At 43.1% G+C, this 20,578-nt stretch overlaps 1 protein-coding gene across 1 annotated transcript; it reads left to right on the top strand.

The window, feature by feature from the left end:
• Window positions 1-9,049: 9,049 nt before the first annotated feature.
• On the top strand, window positions 9,050-17,777 carry OTOL1 (otolin 1). Its single transcript, XM_085304082.1, has 5 exons — window positions 9,050-9,071; window positions 13,839-14,198; window positions 15,641-15,730; window positions 16,614-16,685; window positions 16,879-17,777. The coding sequence occupies exons 2-5, from the start codon at window positions 13,847-13,849 to the stop codon at window positions 17,775-17,777; spliced, it is 1,413 nt and encodes a 470-aa protein (XP_085160208.1). The 5' UTR covers window positions 9,050-9,071; window positions 13,839-13,846.
• Window positions 17,778-20,578: the final 2,801 nt, after the last annotated feature.

Raw genomic sequence — 20,578 nt, 5'->3', positions numbered from 1 at the left:
ATTATTGTAATTTAACTTACAGAGTTTGAGCTTTTGCAACACAAAGCTTGGAACTGAGTTTTTAAAATAAAATCTGCAATTTTATGCAGTCACAGGATTCCAAGAGGATGAGATTAAATATTCCAAGACTCCTGGCAAAACTGCGAGGGTTGGCAATACTAGCACCTGCCTTGGTTCCTTGATGCTACATCTCCCATAGTGAAAAGAAGAGGTGTAGGCGTAAGATCCTGATTTTAATTAAATTCTGTCTTTCAGAAGGGAAAATGGCAGGCATGTGGCGACAGACCTTCTGTGATTGGTGAAATAATTAGATGAAAACTGATAATATTGGACTTAATCAACAGTACTGGAATAAAGAACTTTAAATAACACCTGCCCTTTGCTGATTAATAGGATGCTGCTGTGTAAGTAATCCTGGCATACACTTTTTGTAAATATTGCCTACRCTAATTCTAAAATCCTCTTAAACTCAACTTGGCTGAGTGCCAAGTTTTCTTTGTGTGTGGAGATTTATGGAAACTTTTTACATGAAAATAGCTGCACCTGATCCAAGTGCAATAACTGTGGCATGGGCAAATATTTCTCTCCCTATAAAAATACTATGGAACTTTAAAAATATGAATATTAGAATATGATTTTTAATACATTGACTACTCACAATACTTGGCCAAGCTTTGGGCTTTAGATATTTGGCCTTTATAGGCCTGTAGGGTTTGTGCAAAGAAAAAGTGAGAAACAGCCTGTTTCCTTAATGAGCTGCAAATACTAATGACTGAGGGAGGAGATATCTAAACTGCTTCCCAGCAATGTGGGTATGGAGATGGCTTGCTGCTCTTAACCTGGAAAGATACCTGGACGTAGAGAAGAAGCAAATCAGAGACCCTTAACAAATTTGTCTGGTTCTCAGTCTTCATTCTTGCACTGAAATGGATTTGGTTCCACTCCGGGTTACTTTCATCTGTTAGACCCTCTCCACGTTTCATGCAGAACAGCGGTACCGTAGCCCTCTTTGTGGGTCTAGCCTTATGCACATCACATCATATTTATTCATTATTGGAAAAATGTAACCATATGATACTAAATCCCTTTCTGAAGAAATTTTACCACTTATCTTCCATTTCAAGGTCATTAACATTTAATCTACTTTTTTCTTGATTGCTGAGAAGCGCAGTATTAAATCTACTTTCATAAATGTAGTTAAATATCCTCAAACCTGCATGCGTTGGCTCATTTCAGATCTATTTCTGAAGGTACCTGAAAAAGACTACGTTCAACAGTGATAAATTGGTCCCTTGAGTCATTTATAATCTAAGCAAAAGTGCAGTGAAGTGAAGACCAAAGAAAAGAGTCATGTCTACAAATCTGTGATTTCTACTGCCTAGTATCAGAGAAATAAATGATAAGAACTCTTCTTTTTCAGGAGGTAATGGAAATAGTGCTGTTAATTTTCAGTTTTTGTGGGACTTGGATATGATTGCAGAGTTAGTGGTGGGAGACAGATACCTACTCATACCTAAAATGAGGTATGAGATGTTAATGACACTTCCTYAGAAAAAAACCCTGTGGAACAAAAATCAATTAAAAAAGATAGACTAAGACAGTAATATATGGCTGTTATTCTTTCTCTCACAGCAACGCTATATGTGTTATTCAAATAATGAATTTGGTGGCATTGATACTGTTATTTTTAAATGTACAGCTTTGTATATATTGCATGTGAATGAATGTATTAAATCTGTGCTCTCTGTCAAGAGGCTGGAACGAGTCTCTTGAAGACAACGAGTCTCTCTGTTGTCTAAAGAATATTTAGGAAGTGGGTGAAACTGCTGTACCCTCTCGCTGCACCTAAGACAGATGGCTGTAGGGTGGGTACAGCCACAGCCCGTCTGGCACCATGCGAACGGCCGGCCGAGGGGGCCCGGAGCCAGCGGAGCTGACGCCGGCAGAGGTGGGAGCTGGAACAAAACGGCTTTGCCGTGGCAGCACGAGCCCCTGAAAACTGTGGGACYGAGTGCACGGCGGGAGGAGCGGGACAACAAGCAAATGCTTTAATGGGGCACTCCAAAAAACATTAGAGACAATATAAAACAGTATGATAGTGCGTTTTTTATTGAGTTAACAATATTCCAGCAGAAAAGTTCCAAGAAATAGTTGTGTGTGTGTGTGTGTGTGTGTGTGTGTGTGTTTGTGTGTGTGTATATATATATATAGAGATATATAATGTATGTATATAAACACACATACTTCAGTACCTAAATGCATTATCCCTGTAACAACCCCTGTGTTTCCCAGAAGTCTAAATTTTAGCCTAAATTTTGAAAAGATTTTGCACAGGACATACCATTTATCRAACATACTCCTTGCTTCTTAAAGGCTCCATCATCTCCCCAAAGCACTAGTAGCAGTAGCAGTTTTCTGGCTATGTTCTTGTTTTAAATGCAGTTATGATTAAAATACATTGCTGTAACATAAAACTATGCTAAATGCTCTTTAATAGAAACCATTGTAATATCAGTATTTTTGGACAGGAAAGTGTATTCTGTGTGTTCGTGTGTAATGAAACTGAGGGCAGGTGGTGGGCAACTGCTTGCTGAGGAGGAATATTTTTCAGAAGAGCTCTCGTAACAGAAAAGCAGTCGAGCAAAATCTGTTGGGCGGTTTCCTATAGCCATGGAGAGCAGAGGGAAAAGATGGTCTCGGGTTGCTCTCTAGTGGAACAAACCRTGTCTGCAGCCTTTGGAAAAGGCGGCGTGAAGGGAGCCGGCTCTGCCGAAGGGTGGAAGCCAGGCTGGCCATCACGGTTGTCCTTGGGAGATGGAGGAGGAAGAGCTGCTGCAGGGCTCCTCCTGAGGAGTCTCTCCCTCTACTGCAGGAGGAGAGAGATGTTTTCTCCTGATGCTGCTCCCAGCCGGCATAACATCTCCACTGAAGAACCACATCCATCAGCAGCCCTGCCCATAACCTTGAAAATGGGAAACACGAGGAAGTTGGTGACTGTGTGCTTGTTTTTCCTCTGTGTAGGGCTTCAGGCCAGGTGTGGCACTAGTGAGTATCTTTGTCCTACACCCACTTTCAGCTTCATTTCCTGCTCTTCCAGCCTCAACCGATCCTTTCTTAAGCTGTGTCGCAGCAAAAAGTCCTCCGGAGACCCAGGGAGGGGATTGTATCCTGGAAGATGCTGTGGGAATCTCCTTCTGGGTGAAAATCCCCTGTGTCTTGTCCCAGGAGCCACCTGTGGGCTAACTAGTCTACGGAACCGTGGAGGACAGTTTTCCCTACGTGCGCTATTTCAAACTCACCGATCCTTCTCCTCGTTATGTCTCCATAAACACACTTTGGTTTCGGAGTTGCGCCCATCAAGAAGGGCCCTCTTGAAATTCTCCTGCAACTTCAGTTAAAGTTGGCTGTTCATGTAAAATTCCTCCGGCAGTTTCTCTCCTTGGCAAAATATTATCCAAGATACAATTTTAGAGTCCATATTGCGAGTAGCTTTAAAAAGTAAATTGAAGGTTGTGAATGTTTATAGAAGTTAGTGTGGTATTTTTTAAACTAGATGTGTTCACAGGCAAATACTTAGCCTGAAGACATAAATATTGTTCACTAGTTAGATATCCATTTAAGCATCATCAATTATTAATTTGGATAAATAAAACTGCTAGTATGTAGTATGCATTATGTACCTCCTTTGGAATTATTCTGATCAACACATTACCTTATAGGTAAGAGGCATTGGGTGTAATCATAGGTTTGAGATGTTAAACATCAAAAAGAGATTTAAAAGAAAAATCAGATATTCGGATATCACAGATATTCTTTAGGGTAAGGTACTTGCACTTAATTATGATTAGGTACATCTTCACTGCTTCTTTTGTCAGGAACCATTTTGCAAAGAAAGTATTTGCTCCTGGGGCATCTAGACAGGTGCCATTAATAGCAGGAGTGGTGGGAAACATGTGAGCGCATGTGTCCGTGCATGTGTGTGTGTGTGCACACACCAAACCCAGACTCTTCAGGGCTTCCCTTCTGTGGGCTTACTTCAGATGAAAATTCCTCAACTTCATCTACAGTCTCTGAAACGTTTCGAGCAGTTGCTGTGTTTTCGTTAGGCAAACTGGTGTCCTGAGCAGTAGCTCCAGGGCTCCTGCGTGTGGGCAGCTGGGGAATGTGCTGCACTCCAGCTTGTTTGCTGCAAATCCCAGACCCCTTTCCACTAAAAAACAGTACTGTAGAAAAAGAAGGAAACGGTATCACCTTAATCCCACTACTTGCTATCAGCAAAGGTGCTGCAGTCAATGATTCTTTGGTTTCTGTTCCTTAAAGGCAGTGAAGGGAAACGGCGCAATGGAGAAGCTGGGTTTCTGTGATGTTCCTGGGCCTGAAGGGCAACAGGGAGCCCAGGATGAAAAAGGGGAGCCAGGAAGCTTTGCTGGGAGCTCCGAACCGAGCACGCCGGTGGCCGAGGGAGCGGGAGCAGTGCGCGGGGCGCCTCCTGGGAGGACCTTCCCYGTTGGCCTCGGGCCTCCGTGGCCCAGCAGCGCGGCAGCGCGCTCGCTTGCGGTACAGCCTGGTCACCACTGGCATTGCAGCGCCGGGAGCTGCAGCAGCTCCTTTGCTCTAATTCCAGCCTCTTGCATAAACAAGTGTGTTCCTGCTATTTTAAATATGCATTTAGGGACTCTTAGACTTCAATAGACTGTAATAGGTATCATGAAGTCCTTATAGTCTTCAAATGACTCCCTAAATGCTTGTTTATGTGAAACTGTAGCTTTTGGATCTTGCTAGTGATTATACTTTAAAGCACAGTAAATCCATATTTAGGTGTAACTACATTGCCATCCTGCAGGCATAGAAAATAAGACACAGCCTAGGCTTGTGGGATATAGACTCTCGTGGGCTGATGCAGTTGTTTTGCTGATCTTATTTTCCCCTTGGTTATTTGAATCTTAGTAACATCAAATGAAATTATACTGATTTTAGAGGTTATTTTATTCCTTTGAATCCAGAGGAAATCCCTATGGCAGAACTGTTTTAAAGTTGAGCCTTTAATAACCCTACATGAGCAGTAACTTGTTTTTCTAAATAAATAACTTTTTTAATACCACACTGTATTTAAAGTTCTCATCAGGAATGAAGTCCTCAAAAGATTTTAAACTAAAAACATAACAACTATAAAGACAAAATCAGGAGTACAATATTAAAGTATTAAAGACCTTTTTTTTGAATTTTTAGGTTTTATTTCTCTCAAGGCTTTAATGCATAATTCTTTCTTTTACGAAAAATGCAAGCTATGATCCGAAATATGCCCATACCCTCCACCTCCAGATGACTGTCCTGCCATCCAGAGCAGGGTTGCTGTCCATGGCATCTGACTATTGGTAACCCAAGATGGAAAAAGTTGTAATCTTTTAATACATCTATTACAAAAATATCATKTATGGCTTATTTTTTAGTAATCATACATTTTGTAGAAAAATCTGTCATTATTTAGGTAAAAATATAATTTGATGGCCAGTGAACACTCTACTATAGAACTGTATTCTTTGTTTTTATTCTCAGTRAAGAGTGTATGTGTATGTATATATATGTACAGCCCACACATATTATATTTCATACGTGTGTATATGTGTGTGCATGTGTCCGTGTGTGTGTGTGTATCTATATATATATATTTTTGGTAGATAAGCCAGGATATGTCGGGAAGAGAGGAACACAAGGATGCCCAGGAGAACCTGGACAGCAAGAACTGAAGGGGAAAGGCTGCTCAGGACCGCGAGGTGAACCAGGACTTCCGCAGTGGAGAGGAGGGCGAAGTTTACCTTGATGGGAATGAAGCAGGTAGCGTTGAATCGGGTGTGTTTGTAGCCAGCGCCAGAGGCACAGGCGCTGCGGATGTCGCTGGGCGCTGCGGGTGCCTGGTGGGGGCTGTGGCTCCCCGCGGCGCTGGTCCYGGGGTGCCCAGTGTGGCGCGGCGCAGTGCGGTGCGGCGTGGTGGGAGGCCGCCAGCCAGGCACGCGCAGCTCCCCGGGGACGTCGCTGGCAAACTCGGCTCCCGGATTTGAAGCCTTCCCGAAACGGCCTGGTTGCTGGTGGCACCACCGAGCCTGCACCTCCCGGGGCCCCCAGACTAGGGCCTCAGCGCTCCGAAAGGCCCTTTTCTGCTTTCACTCAGCGCTCCCTACGTCCCTTGCCTCTTAGCAGTATTTAGTAGGCTGCAGCATACTGAGTGTATAAAAGAGGAAAAAAAGGCAGTATCTTTGATTAAATTATCTGTCCTATATGGAAATGCTTCATCTCCTAAAAAACAACCTGCAGAAAATTACCATATCAGTCTGTTTGCTATTTAGTTGTTTTGTAATAATGGAGAAAGGAAACAGGAACATATTTCAAATTTCCAGACACTAAAATTAGTTGGGGGGAGGGAAGAGGGTCTCTTCTAAGAGATCTGCTAAATTATTGCAGGAAGTGTTTTGAGAAGTGTTAATTGTTTTTCATGCAGAAGTGTTAATTTCCCCTTAACACCTTTAACCCAGCTCGATTTTAATTTAATTCCTTTTTTCCCCACTAGGAAAGTATATGAATATTCGCTTCTCCAGCCTACCCTCTTGATATTTGGGCATTAAGATTTTAAACTATATATTATTATGAATCTGGCTTATCTTATGCTGCTCACATTTTTACTATTTCCCCTTTACTTCTATTTCCATAGAAGTTTTTTTAATTTATCTGTCTACCTTACATCTGTAAGTATGCATTTTCTACTTTAATTTGCAAAGAAATTAAGGTGAAATTCTCTTGGAGGTGCTCTTTGCATCTCCTTTCTTAATCTCATTTTAAAAATACCCCACTGATGTCATATAAAATATATTTGTAAAGCGCATTGTGTCTCCCTGTGTATAAAGTGCCAGCTGAAGCAAGGATGCTGCAAGCAGAAGGTTACTGTGGCTGTGTTGAACTCACACCGGAGGGGGGGCAGACGAAGTAAGAGCTGAGGCTTCCTCCTGAATTCCTTTTTTCCTTGTCTCTAATAATTGTGGTGAGCAGAGATTACGATTATAAGGATTGACAAGGGGAAAACTGGTTCTGTAAATTGTGTTTACAATGTTGGGCTTTTTGAGCAGTGTACTTTTTTGCACGTGCGTGTTATTCATCACTCGACCACATGAATAAAAAGTGATTCTGAACTGGCTTGCCCTGCTTTGGGTCCTCATTGCACCGCCAGTGTCCCAGATAACAAAGAGCAAACTGTCTTTTCACTCTACATAAAAGAGGAATCTGTTCAGTCAGTGGTTTCTTGCTTGTGTAAATTCCCTTCAGAAAAGTTCCTTTTAAGGGGATATTAGTGATTAAGTAAATACACAGTTTTTCAAAGTTAATAGACTCTATAGATGCAGACTGCCTGCTAATTTCGGTGGAGGCTGCTTGTCTGAGGTCCTGACTAGATAAGGGGTAACTCGATCAGAGCAGTGCGGATGCTGCGAGCGTGGGGAAGTGCTTTTCTGCTGGTTAAAGGCTCCTCTGGGGTGCCCGGACTTCTGTACGCTTGCTTTTGCAAAGCCCCGAGGGGCTTTGGGGGACCCAGCTAGCAGCAGAAGGGCTCGCAGCCCTTCCTTCCCACGGCTGACGGATGCCTTTAGAAATCACTAGCGTAGTACTGGTTGGGTTTGCAAATCTCCGTCAGAAACATTCGTCTTCAAACATGCAAGGCGAGGAGTATCTTTGAAAAATACTTTGAAGGCTTTTTAATGGTCTGCACGCATCATTTATATCAGAAATACATAGACCCTAGATTCCTTGAATAAACACATTGATTAGTGTTAAATCTTAATTTACACTCTTAGTCTATCAGTTTTCCAAACTGCTCCTGTAACTCGGTAAGTACGGTTTAGTTTAAAAAGCTGCAGTTGTCCCGTAATCTAATAATACTATTCCAGACTGCTTTGCAGCCACTATTCAAGCTGTTCAAGAAAGTGCGCTAACTGTGGCTTAAAGCTATATTTCTTGCTTTAGCTTTAGTGTATCACAAAAATGGCATTAAATCAGGGTCTGTGAAACAGTAGCTCTGGTGAATACAGAGGCAACATTGTAAAATGCAGTAATCTTGGATAAAGAAGAATTTGGCCTGTTGAGTAGCTTATTTTGCCACTGACAAGTCCTAATTTTAAACCAATGCAAGGATTTTATTACAACCAGTTTGATTGCCTTTTTAGATATGTAGCTTGTGATGTGGTAAGGCCTGATGCTGTAGTCCTTAATTCGTGCAAGTGATTCAATGATTAATTGTGTGAGTGAAGTTTGCAGTATTATCCTATAAAATTCACTAATGAGGGTTAAATCAAAGAAACACATTAAAAAGTGAGCAGTGTGACCATTAGGATCTTTTAGATTATGCTATATACTAATTCCTGTGAGCAGCATAGAAAGAATTCAGAACATTCTCTGTTTTACTGTAAAACATATCTTAGTTACATATTTTATCTTAGTTGTATGTTATATGCTATCTCTTAGTTACAAAATGCGGGAAATCATGATAACTTTTTGTCCTTCTAGACACTTATATTGTCTAAGAAAGATAGTAACAAGTAAACATAATCTTTTTCTAAGCTGTTTTAAGTAAAAGGTGACTGCTAACACTCAAAAAATAATTAAACCCTTTGATTCAAGTATGCACTGTCATTACAAGGGAGATGATTGAATGAATGCATGCAACTTCTGTTCTAATTGTGCGTGCAAATTAGCATTTTTGTAACAGCTTGGATTTTAAGAAATCTGATGCATTTCATTTGCCTTACAGTTGTTGAATGAGCAAGTATTAGTTCAAGTAATTTTCCTCTTTAATCCAGTAATTTCACTCTTCTGGAAATACTGCAAAACAACTTTCTGTTTTTGGCTTTAACCTTTTTATTGGTTCCTCTATACAGAATAATACAGTGATTAGAGAGGCTGAAAGACGTGGTGCATTATATTGCCACCAGTCACAGCTGCCAAGGCTGCCTGCCCTTCCCTGCACAGCCTGGCTTTCATGCGTGACCTTGCCGGACCACCAGTGYGAGACACGAGGACGTGAAGCCAGGGTAGGTTTGCGTAACCTGCAGCTGCATCTGTTCTCTCTGTGTTATGAAACTGTCTATAATTCCATCATCACTTAATATTTTCTCCCTCTCTGAGCTGCTGCTCTTAGCGAGAGAGGCTCATTCTCGCACAGACACTTGTGATTTTGCTAACAGTCGCTGCAGAGTGCTAACCTGGGAAGCTTTCAGCAGTCGACAGTGCTTTGATTTGGGAGGTCTCCAGCTGTTTTCTTCCTCCTTGGCTGTATTAGTGTGGATCAGTTGCTTCCATGAGAACTGAGTGGAGGTACTTTAAATTTATACCAGTGTGTCGGCAAATCAAGTGCAGTCCTTGATTTAGGTGTAACCTGTAGGTTGGGCATTGACACCATTTATCTGCAGTTTATATTGGTGCTTCCACTAGCTTGTCAGAAATTTAACTGCTGAAGGTATAAGGATTATTAATTTCAGTTTAAAACATTCTATCTGTTAAAAAAGATTATTACTTTTTAAATAGAAGAACTGTTCTTGAATTCAGGACTTCTGTCCTCCGTTTTCTGTTTTGCGTTTTCAGTGGTATTAATGAGCATTAGCGAGCGCTGATCCAGGTTATATTGTAGAAGCCATGAGGAGTGCACATCCTGCACAGGGCTAGAGCATCTTTCTACAGAATTCCTAATGGATTTCTTTGGAACAGCATGAAAAACCAGTGAATCAATCTAGGCTGGTATGCTTAGTAATAGACTTTCCTTAATCAGCTTTTTATTGCCGAAACCTGTAGACTATTGTGCAGGAAAAGGTAGTTCTGCAGTTACAAATAAATCATAGAGGATTACAATTCCCAGTGCTTACATTAAAGGAGAATTGATTGTTTTCTTCAGCCTGCCTGAAACAAGCAGGCTTTCTTGTCTGGCCACTGAGCTTTGAATGTACTGGTATGTAGTAAATTCAGACTGACTGAATGAGATGGTTTTCTTGCTCATATTTCACCAAGACAAGGAAATGAAAGGCAGCCTCACATTACTGCATTTCATCCTGCACTCCGAACTGGGTTGTGAAACCCAAGAATAAATGATGGCCCATTTTAATGACACTGGGGAAGGAAACGAGTGCACTGCGATTGTTTGGAAAGGCACAGAGAAAATCAATTAGCCTGTGAAATCCAGAGTGTTTATGGGTTCAGATAAGATCTAGAACCATGCTGTAGTAACCCTCCTCGTGTCGGCCGTTCCTATCCCAGGTCTGTGCCCTGTGTGGCCGCACGGCGCCGTGTCGTGGCTGGGAGCTGAACGAGAAGCGATACCATCTTCCCTGTGCTCAGACGCTCCCACGTGGCTCTGCCCTCTTGCGCTGCCGTGGGGCGAGTGCCAAGGCCCCGGGACATCTTACGCATTTATAGGAGTCAAGGGTTGAGCATTCTGCAGGGCCACACAGCATCGCAGGGCAGGCGGAGGCCAAAATGCTCCGGAGACTCGTACTGGTGTTGGGAGAAGAGCCAAGAAAGACCCGCGTGAGGAGCAGAGCTGTGGCCTGGGGAAGGCATTTGAATTTCCTCAGGTTTCACGGCCACTTTGGCTCCTTTCCGGAGACTTTGCTGATCCCACCTGCCCTGCGCACACTGCATTCTCTCATTGGCCACAACAGCAATAATTGCACAAATAAAATAGATTCACTCTGAAAATAACGTTGTTTTTTTCAAAGCGCCATTGAGGGCAGGTAGTCCTGATAGCGGGAACGTTAATAAGGTAGGAGATGACACATGTTCACTTTATCTTCAGTCTGGATTTTTGCAATAAAGTCATAGAATTTAAGACACTGGCAATATGGTTTGTCTCAAGAAAAGCTACTGTTTTTAATGGATGTATAGCTGCATGAGGACTAATTCTTCCACCCCAAATAATAGTTTCAAGTAATTAAATGACAAAAACTGCAATCATCTCCTTGCTATTTAAAGTTGGGAGAATCGAGTTAAACTTCTAGTGTGAGCTCGAATATCTGAAAACTATAATTTTAAGGACCAAACCAAAGAACAACTGTATTATATTATATGCTGCAATATTATTGTGGGACACATATGAACAATTAGTAGTCACTTAGATCCAATTCAATATAGTTGTATAGCTGAACTAGATGTCACCGCAGCAAAGTTTAATTGTTCATATTTTGTGCCACTGTGACTCATAATCTTTTCTAGTGGGTATATTAAAATGCATGATTTTATAGTTGCTGGTGGTAACCCAATATAATGAAAAAACCGAAGTATTTCACTTAATTAAAATGTATTTATATATTTAAAAATAACTATTTTAGGAACAGTTTCATCCATTTTAAAGAAAGTCTGTCTAATGATTCCTCGCTCTGAGCAATTTATTTTCTTAACAGACTGGTAAGTTATAATATTTTTATTAATTATGTTTTACCTGTATTGATGACAATCCATTGATTTGACTATATAATTGGAGCATATATGTTTTTAGAACTAGTTGCAGAAGTGGTTTGTGGCAGTAAAACTCAGAAATGGTTTTGATTTGAAAACTGATTTATCATTTCCCCATAAAGTTATTCGGTCTCTAAAGAAGCAATTTAACCTTGTCTCGCAGTGCAGTTGCTTCTTAATGAACTTGTGCTCCATAACCTTCTGCAAATTGCTGGCTTCTTTAGAAAATAACGATAAAACCAGACACCCTCCTGGCAGTGTCTGCCTGACACGGGCCCCACATCTCCTCTCCGAGGGTGGGCAGTACGACGTGCTGGAGGGGAAGGCACAAAAAAACACAGGAACATCTGAAAACCTGCCTATGCTGGCATTTCTGTCTGACCTCCCAGGCCTAGATGTCGGCTTATGGTCTGAAATATGAAAACGCACGTCTCTTCGGAAGCTCCAGAGGTGAAATCCTGGCCTCTCTGAAGGCAAAAGCTGTTGCATCCTTCGATACTGTGCATTTTTAATCTTCATTATAAAAAAGGGTCTGGAGTAATGCCGAATCAACTAACCTAGTCAGCTTCACTAAAATCCTCGCAGGTCTGACTAGGCAGAAGTCAGCGTACTGAAGACCAAAGTAATTATGATTTCTACATCTCTTTGTAGCAGGTACATTACAAAAGCACCTTGGAGATGCAGGGTGGTCCTAACAGATATTCATCTGCTCTTTGCTCCGTCCCCGCGCTGGCCGCAGAAAGGAGCTCACGGTGCCTGCGCCGCTGTGCTGCTCTGGCGGCCCCCGGGAACACTGTGCCAGCCTGAGTGCTCCTGCCTTCCCGTCTGGTTGCTGGCTTTCAGCATTTAAAAGTTACGGGTTTTCCACAGCTTCCGGTCAAGCATTTAAATCCATGTTGTGCTCTGATGAGCCCCACAGGCCATTGCCTTGCAGAGTGCCCGAGCTGCGGTGCATGTACAGGCCCGCGGCTTGTTCCTAGCTGCCGCTGGCACAAATTGCAAACGTGTCCTGCGAAGGGAAGGTGCTGCACAGCCTTTCCTGTCTTGCATTAACCTGTCGCTAGCATCTGCCAAACAGCGACCCTCCATCCTGCTCTCAGCTGGTGCTGGCCTTGCTGCTTTCAAGGTACACATATTAGTAGCAACCCGTGGTTCAGTTTAATATCTGAATTTGAAAATATCTGAAAAATCTGGCCAGACTTCCTTTTGCCCTACGGATGGCAAGAACACTAAGTGTTCCTCCTGGTGATATTTTAACATAATGAACTCCCTCAGCTGCTATAGCAAGGTTGGATTACAGGTTCAGCAAGAAAGGAAGTCTTTTACATTTGTGTTTACAGGTCAACACACTGGGTAAAAAGAGGAACAAAGATGCTTTATCTGATAAGTCATCTGAGAGGCATCAACTGTTCTATAGGAAAAAATGTGTAATTCTTACCTTGCTGTTTCTTCCTGCTCCAGCTAAATTAACTCTTTAAAAAGAAAAAGAAATTGACCTGAAAATGTACACTAAAAGCATATGCAAGTCCAGGAAATGCTGCTGACTCTCAAACATTTATATCAGGAATTTTGGAATGCTTGATGTTTAATTTGAGTTCCATTTAYTCTGGTACAGCAAAGCTTTGGGCTTATTTGCTTTGCATTTGACTCTGAAATCGTTACAGAATTATTCCAGATCATAAGCTTGGGAGGAACCTTCCTCGAGCGGCACTGCATACCTGTGACCGCCCGTGCTCCTGCCGGCTGGGACTGGATGCTGTGCTCTTAGATATGAGGCAAACCAAGGCTCAAGCCAGTTTTTCTCCTTTTTGGGAAGAGGTTATAGGACTGATCCTGTAAAATCTCAAATCAGTCTCCAAAAGTTACTGAACTGACGTCAGCTGGAGCACTTCTAACAGAAGTCAGTCAGGGCTTTCAGGTGGCAAACGTGTAGGACTACACTCAGTATCAGGGTGACCAAGCAGAAGTTTTGCTGACTTTGGTTTAGGTGCCCTGTAAAAGCGAGGCTCTGTAGTGTGCTCGGCTGGGCGGATGCCGGTATGTGCCAGGCGCTTCTCCGGCACCTCTTCCAGACGGCGCACAGGCAGAAGGGCCTCTGCACGCACAGGCTAGCTATCGCAAGCACGGCCATGTGCTTTTCATGCTACAAGGAGACCAGGCTAAATGGGAAGTAGCTCTTTCAGACTTTTCTGTTTGTATGTCAGCTTGATTRTTGTGGATTAAAAAATAAAAGGGATGTAATGAAAAGTGCAGGAAGAGAGACAGTGAATGCAGCATAAACGGGCTTTTGGGGAACACACAAACACAAGGGGTGTTCTGCCATGATTTATGACTCTGTTCACCTTCCCCTGCAGCTGCTAAAATGTGGAGCTCACCGTGGCCTGTCTCTGCATTTGTAATACTGGCAGTTTCAGCTGTGCACACAGAAGCAAAAGTGACCCCAGCTGTGAAGTACACGAAGATAAAGCCGCTGCAACCGGAGGGGGCTGGGGCCTTGCCTGCCCCTGCCACCCCCCTCGCAGGGAAAGGCCCCTTCTTGGAGGCACCAGGCCGAGCCAAGTCATCCACCCTGAGCACTGCTGCCCGCACGGCCACCACGCTGTTCCCGTTTGAAAACTTCACGCTTGATGCAGCCGATTTCTTCTTTAATTGCTGTGATTGCTGTCCGCCTGCGCCAGGTCGCAAGGGGGACCAGGGAGAGCAAGGCCTTCCAGGTAGGGGATGGCTCTCCATGGCTCTCAAGAGGATGTGGCAGCAGATGGGCATCAAGTAGATCAACAGTCTTCCTCTTGTGTCATGAAGAAATGATTTAGCAGGAAGAAGTGGGCATGTGCAAAGGTTGTCAGTGTGCTGCAGGAGCATGGGTGCCCCGTCCTGCCACCCTCTGTGCCTCTTGCCCCTGCTCTGGAGTTTTGCCTCCTGATAACTGCAGGTTGCTTTCACTTCAACCACTGTTTCATGACCCTCAAAAATATCTGAAAGCAGTTTTGTATCTTTTCTGAAAGCTTATGATAAAAGCCTCTTTTTCTGGAATTTCTTTCTGTCTTGGAAAAGATTAAATACAAACATAATTTTGATTTCAAATTTTAAAATAGTCATTTGTTCTCATAAGAAACTCCATATAGTATCTAAATATTTTATAACATAATATTTTATATTGATACACTTTCTCTCTTTTACTACTGTAAAAGGTATAATTGTTATAATGAGTAGTGCATTAATCTGCAAATGTTTGCTTTAATAACACTAACATTGGAAACAGAAACTATTCAGTTGATGGAGGATGGTAAAATTATTATTATTATTTTTTTAAACATGATGTACTTAAGGGATTTTCCCTTTCCATAGTTCATAATGGAAATTCTCTCAGCTGCAGAGAGTTTATACTCACACGTCTCTTGTGCGCTGATGGAAAAGTCTTCATGTCAAGTGGCTGGTATTGTGACAACTCAGACTGCCGTACGCTGCTCCTGGCTGTGCCCCAGGAGTCTCTAGACTCCCACGTTGATGAAAAATTATAAAAATTGAAGCTAGCTTGCTTGTCTTTCAATCAATTCCCTTCTGCCAGACTCCACACTTACATTTGCAGTTTTTTTTTTTTTTTTTTTTTTTTTTAAGGGAAGGGGCAATTACAAAGCTATAGGAGCTCCTTAGATGCATTCAGATGTTTAGCATAGATTACTTCTGATGTTTTATGAATGTCTGAGCTCCTATGGCTCTGAGGCAGCTGGAAGTTAGTTTTAAAAAAACCTTTAAGTACAGCCAACAGCTAAATGCAAAATTAGAAGACTTGGGGATTGCAAGAGCTGAAAGGCAAAAGTTCAGGCACTAACTGCCTGACGGGGGGAATTGTGAGCGCCRCCCTCGTTAATCCCGGGATGGCCTGGGTGACGCTTCCCCTGCCAGCCCTCCCCTCTCGCCCCGCCGCAGGCTTGTGGCTGCAGCATACGGCTCAGGCCAGTGCCCTTCTGCCTCCCTCTCCCTTCGCCTTGGTTCTGCGATGCCACATAAAATAGGCAGCTCTTTCCAGGGTAATGGAAACACAGTCTCTCTTAAAGACACCTCTTGATGCCATATTGTTTAGTTATTTCAAAGAATTTTCTTTATAGAGTCAATCCTTTGAATCACTAAGATAATTTTGTTATTGTGCTCACAGGCCCTAAAGGAGAGAAGGGAGATGTTGGTCTTCGAGGTCCCCCAGGATCGCCAGGACCTCAAGGTCCAAAAGGCTCTAAGGGGGAAAGAGGTAAAGCAGACTGACTGCTGACTTTGAAAACAGATGTTGTTGTCCTCGTCTGATACTGCATAGTTATAGGTTAAATTATTTTACAAAGCAAACAAAATATGCTGACATGAATTGACACCTTGCAAGATTCAGCTGGCAGTAATAGCATGGAAATAACTCGGAAGCTGGCAGAGTATGTTCAGGCAGCATACGAATGGCTGTTCATAAACATCCCATCCAAAGCTACTTCCGAATGGGAATTTTTAAACTGACTGCAAAATTTACTTTGGATAAGAAAAAGTAGAAAAAAATAYGTAGAAGCTACTTTTCAATTCCAGTATCACAGCCAGAATGGTTGCAGCTAAGCTGGAGAGCAATAATTAGCTGCTAGCAGTAACTTGGAGGAAACGCTGCTTTCTGGGCTCAGCACAGCTCCATCTGGCTATCACACACCACTGACATGAGCTTGCTGTTGTCTCTGGTCAGAGAAACACAAAACTAATAACCTAAATAACCATGTGATGTGCTGCATCGTTTTCAGCTGTGCTAGTACAGTCTCTTCAGCTCTGGTGTTATCGCTTGGATGTGACTTTTGGCAATCCGTGCGTGACAAGTGCCAAGCTGTCGTCTTTTCCATCTTGCCATTAAGCAGCATCAATCTCCCTCCCAGCCAGGCCTTCAGAGTCAGAAATCCAACACTGGGGTGACTTGCAGTTTGCTGTGTGCTGGTGCTGGTGTTTGTTCTGTGTGATTTCTGGCCAAGGTTTATGAAGGAATGTCTTGAGGAGTAACAGTGCTCAAATTTGTAGAGACCCATGAAAAATAGTACTAGTCATAGTCTGTATAATGATTACTGAACTACAGATAACATCACTAATAGCATGTTAATGGTAAAATGTCCTAGGTGGCAAAGGGGAACAAGGCGAACGAGGAGCAAATGGCATCCCAGGTTATCCAGGCAAACCTGGAATACAAGGTATGTACCATGGGATGCAGGAAAAGCTGTGAATATTGCATAGGTATTTCCCTTTGCTGTTGGCGATGCCCTCCATCTCCAAAGCAATCCAGTACTAATGGTGCCCTCTGCGCTGGAGACTTTAATCTGTTTTTTTTTGTTTGTTTGTTTTTCCTCTGCACTAACCTGCCTTTTGTCTTTGTCCTTCTTCTAGGTGAAGCTGGAGTCAAAGGCAATAAAGGCACCTATGGCTTCCCTGGACTGAAGGGCCAAAAAGGGAGCAAAGGGGACACTTGTGAGAATGGGACCAAAGGAGCCAAGGGAGATCAGGGGGATCCTGGGGCCCCGGGGTTAGATGGAGAACGTGGGGACAAAGGGGAAAAGGGAGACCTCGGGGAGAAGGGGTATTGCGGGGAGCCGGGAGGGAGAGGGGAGAAGGGCGAGAGGGGGGAAGGTGGGACAAAAGGAGAGAAAGGCAGCAAAGGAGAGACAGGGGTGGAGGGTATCCAAGGGATGGATGGAAAACAGGGTGAAAAGGGTGAGCAGGGAAGTAAGGGTGAAAAAGGGGACCTGGGACCTGCCGGTGTGATGGGACCCTCAGGGCCCAAGGGAGACACCGGCAGCCGAGGGGGCAGAGGGGCTCCTGGCAAGAAAGGCTCACGGGGGGCGAAAGGCAGCAGAGGTGACAGTGTGAAGCTCCTGCGATCAGCGTTCAGCGCCGGCTTGTCCAAGCCCTTCCCTCCGCCCAACGTCCCCATCAGGTTYGACAAGGTTTTGTACAATGACCAGGAGGATTATAACCCTTCCACTGGGAAATTCAACTGCAGCGTGCCCGGGGCGTATGTCTTTGCTTACCACCTGACGGTGAGAGGGCGGCCAGCCCGCGTGAGCCTCGTGGCCCAGAGCCGGCGGGTGGCCAAGGCCCGTGAGACGCTCTATGGCCAAGAAATCGATCAGGCGTCGTTCCTGACGGTCCTCAGGCTGAGTGCGGGCGACCAGGTGTGGCTGGAGGTGGCGCGGGACTGGAACGGGCTCTACGTCAGCGCTGAGGACGACAGCGTCTTTACCGGGTTTCTTTTGTACCCCGATGACGTTTCCGAGATCTTGCTATAGATTTAAAGGGTAAACCTGCTATGAAGGGACATGTCTTTCCCTCCACCTTTGAGAGCAGCGAGGAATCGGTTAGCGACTGAATTTTGTGTAGGATTAGTGCTGGGCTTTCCTGATCTTTTAACAAAAATGCTTCTATTTGTAAGAAATTCATTAATATTACCTAGCAGCCCTGATTTTAACTAACAGTCCTTCTGTATAGATGAGTGATATCTAAGATACCAAACTACTGTACGAATGCCAGCAGGAATGGCATGGGGAAGGGGAGTCTCAAGAGATTTCACACCACAAACTTAAGGTTTTTTAACCAATCTGTTCAAATTACATAGTGAAATTCATTATCCTAGTTAAATTTTAGCCAAGGATCCTGCAGTCCTTCCATGGTCAAAATTCCCATGGCAATCCGTACTGGTAACCATCGTAAAGTCATGGTTTTGATAAAGTTTCTAGGGTTTGATTTGTAGAGCTTAGTCTGACACAGAAATGAGCAGTAGGTTTCTTCAAATCACGTGAAAAGATTTCCAAGTATTTTCTCATTGAATCAGTATTACATCGTACTTTAGACTTGGTCATGCATTACATAAAAATTTCCCTAAACTAGGATTAAAACTGATCAGCTTGAAGAAAATCTGTCTATTGACCAAATTGTTCTTGTCCTTGGGAGATTTAGACATATTTGAAACTTTTGAAAGTAACTGAAAGAGACGCATTACCTACCTAATTAGGCGGCACAGAAACCCCTGGCTTCTGAGCCGCTGACAGTACGGTTGCGGCTGTGGGTGACGGGAAAAGCAGCCCGAGAGGAGCCTTTGCCACCCAGGCGAGTCCCAGGGCCTTGTGTCTGCCGAGCGCATGCAGAGGCATGTTTCAAAAAAGCTGTTTTACCAAAATGGAGCTGAATCTTGTGAAATAAAATTACGCACTCAAGTCATCTCCGGATGTCAGATTGGATGTATTCCCTTATTCATGTAAAAACCTGCTTGCTGTTAAGCCCTGCACCTTGTGGGGCGGCTCTGGAGCGTGGAGAAGCTCGGGCCCCGTTGCTGCGCCCGCAGGGGCTGTGGAGGCTGYGTCTGTGCCGTTCTTTTGCTTATTTGATGAATGCTGGGTCAACTCCTAACACAGACACTGTGAACTGGGCTAATATTCTTACTGCTCTCAGGTTTTGTGCTTAAATTGCCACTGTGCTTTCCATGCCTTATTTAAATACAATCATAAATCATGTTCGTAATGTCCAAAAGTTTCTAATATTTTTGTATGTGTATATACATATACAYATAAAAAGAGAGGAAGAATATGTGTATATACATATACACATAAAAAGAGAGGAAGAATAAATTAACACCAGAGAACTTCTGTAAAATTTTAAGATGAGAACATGCCAGTTTTAAAAGAGTGACAATATCTGTCAGTAAATGTAAAGAGTCTTTCAACTCATCACCTTCCTAGTCCTGTTTCGATATCAGCAATTTAAATATAAAATGTCCTGGCTTTRTCAAATAGTTGGTACTTAATTCAGTACTTAATCTGAGTTAGTTCCTCTGTGGCTCAAATTCAGAGTACCAAGTAGWTAAAAGATGCAGATTTCAGTTCATGAATTCTCTGGCAGCTGTTAAATATTGAGGAAAAACAACAAGTTATAATAATAATTTTGGATTCCTGCTGTCACAACACCCTTAATTCTTTTGTTGTGCCTTCACGCTGCTTCACATATGGTCCCTGTAACAGATGGTGGTATATGGACATCTGACTAGCAATTTTCTGTTCTCCTACTGAAGTTTCTCATACTTTTTGAATAAATAATCTCTGTGGATGTTCTTAAGAAAACAATGCACAAAATCTGGGGTCTCTCATGAATCTGCTCAGATCTAATCCTCTCCATAAATTGCTYGGTCCTCTGTGGAAAAGAGGAGCTGGTAATGCTGTGCAGAGTGGAAGAGAGCAGGATTCACTTGTAAATGAATCATTGTCTGGGCAGACTCCGAAAGGTTTTAATTGGAAGCAAAAAAACCTGCTGCTTCCTTACGGAAGTCTCTGGGTATATTATACCATAGAAGGGAGAGCCAGATTAAGAGTCTTTGGACTGCTTAAATCCTGCAGAGGTGCTCTGAGAGCAGATTAATAGGAGCAGCTGGGCACAGCTCATGCTGCACAAAGCCTGGGCCGGCAGACCTGGGGGAAGGATGGCAGGATGCTCACGGATGCAGCTCCAGCACTTTGTGAACCCCCGTGATGGAGACGGCAGGGCTGTGGCTGCAATCTGCCAAAGCTACCCCATAAAGGATGTTTTTTATCATTAACTTCATATCGCTGAAGTGGATTTCTGCATGAATCCCATTCTGGGAAGGGAAAGAAATGAGCAGGACATGCTGCCTGAATAACATACAGCTCCCTCATGTGCCTAAGTATGCTAGGGGCAATAGCCTTCAGTGGTACTTCTTAATTTAAAGGGCGTTCACATGTACTTGGTATTTATTTTGAAAACGCTGTTTTTTTTTTCAGATTTAATTAAAATATATTAGCAAGTATCTTGCAAAGTTTAGACTGTGTTAAGCAGACTGAGGGGTGATTTAGAAAAATATGAAATGCTCCTTCACAGAAAAGGAGTTATCTTTAATAATATCTGAAAAACGCTGCTTCTTTATTGATTTTTCTACATCAGTATCTTGGTCAAAGCATGTGTTGTTTCTCAGTCCAAGTACCTTTAATTGGATCAATCTACAGCTGGGTTCAYAACTTACTCCAAATTAGTCAAAAATTTCAAGGCAGACAAACGCCCGCACCTCCTCCGTCTACAAGCCAAG

This window comes from Rhea americana, unplaced genomic scaffold (genome assembly GCF_003343005.1).
Source record: "Rhea americana isolate MKP2758 unplaced genomic scaffold, rheAme1 scaffold_202, whole genome shotgun sequence".
NCBI classification, from domain to species: Eukaryota; Metazoa; Chordata; class Aves; order Rheiformes; family Rheidae; genus Rhea; species Rhea americana.
The sequence above is the reverse complement of the archived record's forward strand: the minus strand, read 5'-3'. Positions and strand labels throughout refer to the sequence as shown.